The following is a 6,612-nucleotide window of genomic DNA, read 5'->3' on the forward strand; positions in this document are numbered from 1 at the left end:
GTCCGTTGCCAATGCGACTGGTGACTTGGAGACGTTGTACCCGAAGGTTTTACTTCCTGCCAATGTGATTGTCGACAAGCTGGAGAAGGAGTCGAAGGCACCTGAGGAAAAAGACACTCCGCAAGGGTGATTTCAGGAACAAAGGTTGTTTGTATAGATGTTATGACTACTTGACCCAAGTGTTAGGATTGCTTGTTATTTGGTATATACATGTATATGTATTTTTACCATGCTGATGCCGTTGGCAAATTTTGAAGGAGCAAATCTTAATTGCTCGTTTAGTCGTGTGTATTTTTTGTTGGTCGGCAAAACTTTTGAGTGATCAGCTCGTGTTGCGGGTTTTGCTAATCCCGTTGTATGCGCAACTTTGCCTTCAACCGATGTATGCCTCGACGGCCACTCCCGAATTATTCGGGTTGAATGACTGCCGGTGGACCCGTTGTTCCGTGATATTTTCATAGGCAAAATATCGAACGTGGGTTGTGTTGATGAGTACTTCCGGACTCTTGCTATTTACGGCGCTCGTAGAGGCATCTATAGTAAAGGGAAGGGTTAATGTCCTTGTTTATTTTGCATCCTTTAGCACTCGTAGAGGCATTTTTCGGAGCATGATCCTTTGCCGCGTACTATGTTGGATCGTCGTTTGCCAAGATTTACAAAGATGCGGTTTAGGTGCTCCGGTCAACTGCAAAGCTTTTCAAGGAATTGAAACTTGAGTACTTATTAATAAAAAATGCTGGACTAAAGGGCGAAAAAGGGGAAGCCCTGTTTGGAAAGGAAAATGAAACTAAATGCTAGTAGATTGCTCAAGTATTGAAGGGGTTCTTTTCATCTTCTGGCTTGGTCATCGTGTTGGTGGTTATTGAAGCGCCGTTGACTTCGCCAGGGATCCGGGCAGCGATTGTCAGCGTCTTGCTGTCTCCTGTGCCTTTTGTGTCATCCGCTGCCGCAGCTTTTGCTGCCGAAGCTTTTGCTGCCGATGCTTCCGCTGCCGATGCTTCAGGAGTAAAGTCGGCTGGCTTCTTCTTGGTTTCCCTGACATGTTGTTGCTCCTTGATTTCTCGTATCGACAGCTTGGGCAGAGGGTCGATGATTTCTCGTTGTAGCCCAAACTTCGCGGCAATCCTTTGAAAGTCGCGATCACAATTGTCCGAACGTGAGAAACTTCCATAGACTGTGATGTTCATCCTGTTGTTCCCAGGCATTTTTAGCTTGAGGTATGCATAGTGCAGCACAGCCATGAACTTGGCATAAGCTGGTCTCCCGAGTATGGCGTGATACTGTGACTCCCAGTTCACTACCTCAAACTCGATCTTCTCCTTCCTGAAATTGTCGGTTTTGCCAAAGACGACGTTCAGGTAAACTTTGCCAAGAGAGTAGCCCGGTGCGGTTGGGAGAATCCCATGGAAGCAGGTATCTGTTTCTTCTAGCATCTTCATGGTGATCCCCATACTTTTGATTGTGTCGACGAATATTAGGTTTAATCCGCTTCCACCATCCATGAAAACCTTGCTCATTTTGAACCCCCCGATTTGTGCCTCGACTACTAAGGCAGCGTGTCCCGGTTTTGGTATGGTCATCGGGTGATCTGCTCGACTGAACGTAATGTTCTGAGAGGACCACTCGACATACTCGGGGATGTTTGCCATGATGCTTTCTGCCAGGTTAATTTCTCGGGTGAGCTTCTTCATCTCTCTTCTTGAGACACCTGTCCTATGGATCATGCTCATCTGTCCTCGTGGTGGTGGAAACACCTCGTTGGGTTGATTAGGTTGAGCCTGCTAGACTTGGTGCTACGGTGGAGGTGGAGGTGGTGGTGGTAGCAGTTGCTGGCCTCCCTGCTGGATGAGTTTATGCATGTCAATGAACTGCCGACAGTCCCTGAGCAGGTGGCTCGACTTTGTTTTTCCATCTTTAGAATCGGTATACGAGTGCAGGTAACAGGGAGCGTTGATCTGTTCGGCATAAGGCAGTTCGGGGGCCCTCTGCTGCCGAGGTTTATAATTGCCACGGTTCCCGGAGTTGTTTCGATTACCATCCTGTCGATCATCTCTTCTGTCGTCGTACCGATCATCCTGCCGATCAGAGTACCCTGCGGCTACTAGGTTATTGTCATCATAGTTGCGGTTCTTCCTCCTCTTGTGGCGATCCCTTCGGCCACCCGAGTCGTGCTTCGGCTGATCATCGTCTTCGTCGTCGCTGCGCTGTCGTGGCCTTCGCACGTTGTCCTCGCCATCAGCCCAGCTGTTGGCGATTTCCATTAACTTGGTTATGGTTTTAGGCTTTTTGCGCCCGAGTTCTTCTATGTAACTCTCCCGCCGGACGCCATCGCTGAAGGCGTCAATTGCTCTGTCGATGGACACATCTTCGGCAGCGTTTAGGAGTTTGGTGAATCTCCCGATGTATGAGCGCATCGACTCCTTTTGCTTCTGCTGGCAGTTCCGCAACTCTTCAATCCCGACGGGTCTCTTATACGTTGCTTGGAAATTGGAAACTAAGGCGTCTACTACATCGTCCCATGATTTGATGGAACCCTTCGGCAGTCCCCTTAGCCAGGCTCGCGCTGAATCCTTGAGATAAAGCTGCAAGCACTGCATTGCTGCTATTTGGTTCCCCTTATGCGATGTCTGATACGCAAGTAGTCATCTATCCAAGATCTTGGCTCTTGCTGCCCATCGTATTTGGCAGCGTCAGTAGGCGTAGGCTTGAACTTCCTGGGTGGCATTGCCTCGCGGATTCTGTGACTTAAACAGTCGGCTCCCTTGAGCTCGCCGTCGTACTCCTGATCCTCGTCCGAAGAATCGATGTCCTCCTCGTTCCTAGCGGCACGTCGTCGCCTTGCTTTGTCGATCCTACTCTGGGTGATTTCATCCCGAGCGTCTCTCGCATGATACTTTGAGCCACTGCCCTGCAGCGTGGTCTTTTCCTTTTGTGGAACTAGATTATTTCCCAGTATCGCGAGACTTTCCAGAGCACCTCGATGAGCTTGGGCCATGGACCCTTCGGGGCGCTGGTTGATGAGGTATGCAACAAGGTTGGCAGTTGCTCCTGCAACGGTTTTCGGTCGTGGCATGCCTGCGGTGTCCGTAGTCATAAAGGACTTGGTCAGGTTCGACGTGATTTCTCTGGCTTCATCTTCTGAGAGCCTAGACAGCCTCGACCTGTGCTTGCCTGCCCCTTGGGTATTTCGAGAGGCGCTCGCCTGCGAGCCTCTTCGCCGTTCACTGGATCGATCTGCCGCAGATAGGCGTCTCTCGAGAGTGGCTTGTTCCTTTGACAGGTGCTCCCGGTTTTTCTCTAGTATAGAGCGATAAGCATTGAGGGTTCCAACCGAGGTTCCTGCGGGGAGCGGTGTGTTGTTGAGTACTGCTGCCCTGGCGGCTGCCCACTCCTCGTCTGCGATGGTGTAGTCACTGTCGTGGTTACTGGCGCTGTTTTCGAAACTCGCCCATCTACTAGAACGAGGAGTATGGTCTCCGTTTCCTCTATGTCTTGTATTTCCTGTGTTATTGGCGACACAGACCTGATGGTGCGCCGTTCCTCGGGTGGTTCCTTGGACGATGCTGTCGATACTGTCCTCTCCTGACGAATACTGGGCATTGCAGATGAACGGGGTGTCGCTCGACCCCAGCCCGTGCCTGGTGTCGCAGTTCAAGCAGTAATACGAGGTTAGCTCCGAAGATGTGGGGTCGTCGGATCCTACCGACATGGAAGACCGGGAACGCGGAGTTGAGGGCGCGGGCGAACTTGTCGAGCCTGTCAGACCAGCCGAAAGGTCGAATGACGATGACGCGCTTGGAATCGTCGACCTGGAGATAGGCGATTCCAGCAGTCGAAGGATTCCCTCCACGTTGACGTTGTAGTGGACGCTGCCGAAGGTCATCTCCATGTTTCCTTGTAGATCTGAGAAGTTCGATCGGGAGGAATCGCTGTGCGGGGTGAACTCGTAGGAGCCGAACCGAATCGGGCTTCGCAGGTTCGGCGAAGATGGTGTTGATGAAGTTGCTGGTGAAATTACTGGTGGAGTCGCCGGTGTCATGATTGGATCTGCCGATGAACGATCTTGTGCCGACAGGTTTCCCACAGACGGCGCCAATTGTCGAGGGTGCTCCTCGGCAATGCCCTCCGATAGGGGCTTAGGGTTGATGGAATCCTGCAAGCTGACACGAGACATCGGTTCACAGACAAGCGGGGAGAACGATTTACCCAGGTTCGGGGCCCTCGATGAGGTAAAACCCTTACGTCATGCCTGTCTGTTCTTGATTATGATGATAATGAATTACAATGGGGTGCCGAATAGTTCGGCTGAGATCTCGTCGAGTTGGCTAAGCGCTAAGGTAACCTAGCTTTGAGCTTTTCCTGGCTAAGATTGCTAAAATTGGTTATATCTCTCGACAGCCCCTCTCCTGGCCTTTATATAGGAGGCCAGGTCTCAAGAGGTCTAATCGAGTACGACTGGGTTTACAGCAGATCTATCTCTAAGCTTTCCTTGTTTGGCTTCTTCCGTGTCTTGCACCTCAAGGAATCTTCTGCCGCATCTCTCTTGGCGGCCCATCTTGCCATCGAGTGCCTTCATGGGCCTCCAACTAGGAAATATAGGGTAAGGCAACATTGGTTATCCGAAGGGTAATGCCCACGTCAGATGGTTAGGAGGGCAGTGGTATTCTAGCTCACCAGAGTTCAAATCCCAGATTTAACACTTTCGTGTCTCATAATGGCGAAATATTCTTCAGTGGGAGGTGACGTCCCGTCGACAGCGAGGCGCCTGTGGTGACTTCGTCAATCTCAAGACCCGTCGGATCAGTTCTTCAATGCAGTCTCTTGGAGGTGCTCATAGGGGTAGGGTGTACGTGTGTGCGTTCATAGTGTGAGTGTGTGCACGTATGTATGAGGGTCTTTGATTATACTGTGTTTCGCAAAAAAAATAGCGGGAGCCTAACACCTGTAGGGTTCCGTTGGAGGAAACATAAATTTTCCTTATCAAACCGACATTCATGCAAGACTAATGGACTAATGGTATCCTTTTTTTAGGATACAATGCAAGACTAATATTAGGTATGTCCAAGATTTTGGTTTATATATGATTTTGTTTCTCGGATCCCCTTGTATGAATAGAATGTACAATCATTGCACATTTTCGCAAAACGTGCACGACTTCGGTATCAACAAAATATTGAGAGCAAGAGATGTTATTTACAGGCCTGTACAACTGAACATCATGTCAAAAAATAGTGTACTAGTACAACTGAACATTTCCAGTCGACCCAAACAATGGGTTCAGCGAACTGCACATCATCAACAGACTACTAGCCAATACCTGCGCGTTGCCTGCATCTGATAATCTGATCTTGTCTAGGAATGATTTCCAGATTGGATGCAGATCATAAGCAGAGCTAGACAGGGCTAATGGAGTCATCAAGCGGGTCAGCGTATCGGGCCGGCGGCGGCAGGGCGAGCGCCCGGCACACGGGGCAGGTCGGGTGGCCGGCCCTGAGCCACTTGCCGATGCACTTGTCGTGGAAGCGGTGGCCGCAGCGCGGCAGGTCCCGGAGGCTCTGCTCCTCCCGCATGCCGGCGAGGCAGACGCAGCACTTGTCCTCCTCGGCGCTGCCGCCGCCGCTGCCGCCGTCGTCGTCCTCGTCGTCGCTGAGCCTCAGGAACGACTTGGCGGCGGACATGGAGCCCGCGGAGTCGGGCGAGAGCCAGATGACCATGACGACGATGTTGACGAGGCAGAGGCCGTAGGCCACGACGTCCGCCTGGCTCCGCTCGAAGACGACGATGATGAGGGGGACGAAGACCATGAATACGAAGGCGAGGCAGCGGTTGGCCAGAAGTGTCCCCGCGGCCGCGGCGGCGCCGGCGCCGGCTCCGGAATTCGCCTCCAGCAGCGGGGTCAGGACGGGCGGGCCGCCGCCGGCGTCGTCGTGCTGCCGCGACGTGGAGGGGAGCAGGTCGGCGCGGGGGCGCATGGTCTGGTTGTACCAGCGCGCGAAGCAGTAGAAGAGGAAGATCTGGAGGGAGAAGCTGCCGGTGAAGGTGGCGGCGACGACGCCGTAGTAGTCGTAGGCGAGGCGGGTGGCCAGGAGCAGGGTGAGGAAGGTGAAGGGCAGGTCCATCCACGGGAAATCCATCGCCGCCGCGCCGCCGGCGAGGCCGCGCGCATCACACGCGCGAGCGAGCTGTCCGCCCGGCGGGGTGCGAATTCTTTCCTTTCTTGGATTCTCAGCCGGAGTGGTGGAGAGATTCGCCGGAATCCCAAATTCGCCTCTTTCTTTGTTTGTGGAGCAGCAGGTCAAGAAAAATTAAAAGTTGGAGGATAGCACTAATGAGACGTTAGCTCCCACCACGAAATCAAAGTGATTATTATTCAAGCAAAGCAACCGATGGACGGAGTAGTCTTGGTTTTAAAATTTATTATTTTTTCTTGTCATGGTGATCGTGCCATGCTCACGGTTGTTGCGGTGTGCACACTTTGAATCTTCTGTCGTAAATGAATTTTATTAAAGGATTAACAAAAAAATATCTACTATTTAGTACTCCATGATGGCTATCTACTTCTTACCAAAACAGCAGCAGATAACTAGGACATGTCACATGTGATGGTGACTT

The 6,612-nt window shown here is 51.8% G+C and overlaps 1 protein-coding gene across 1 annotated transcript; it reads right to left on the minus strand.

Annotated features, from left to right (window-relative positions):
* Positions 1–5,155: 5,155 nt before the first annotated feature.
* LOC127313993 (E3 ubiquitin-protein ligase Os06g0535400-like) lies at positions 5,156–6,389 on the minus strand. The gene has a single exon (XM_051344457.2). It carries the CDS (start codon positions 6,132–6,134, stop codon positions 5,394–5,396), a length of 741 nt encoding a protein of 246 aa, XP_051200417.1. The 5' UTR covers positions 6,135–6,389; the 3' UTR covers positions 5,156–5,393.
* Positions 6,390–6,612: the final 223 nt, after the last annotated feature.

Source organism: Lolium perenne, chromosome 7 (assembly GCF_019359855.2).
Source record: "Lolium perenne isolate Kyuss_39 chromosome 7, Kyuss_2.0, whole genome shotgun sequence".
Lineage (NCBI taxonomy): Eukaryota > Viridiplantae > Streptophyta > Magnoliopsida > Poales > Poaceae > Lolium > Lolium perenne.

What these genes read in the sequence shown, in the direction of transcription:
- LOC127313993 (XM_051344457.2), bottom strand. Translation starts at nt 6,134, where the DNA reads ATGGATTTCCCGTGGATGGACCTGCCCTTCACCTTCCTCACCCTGCTC.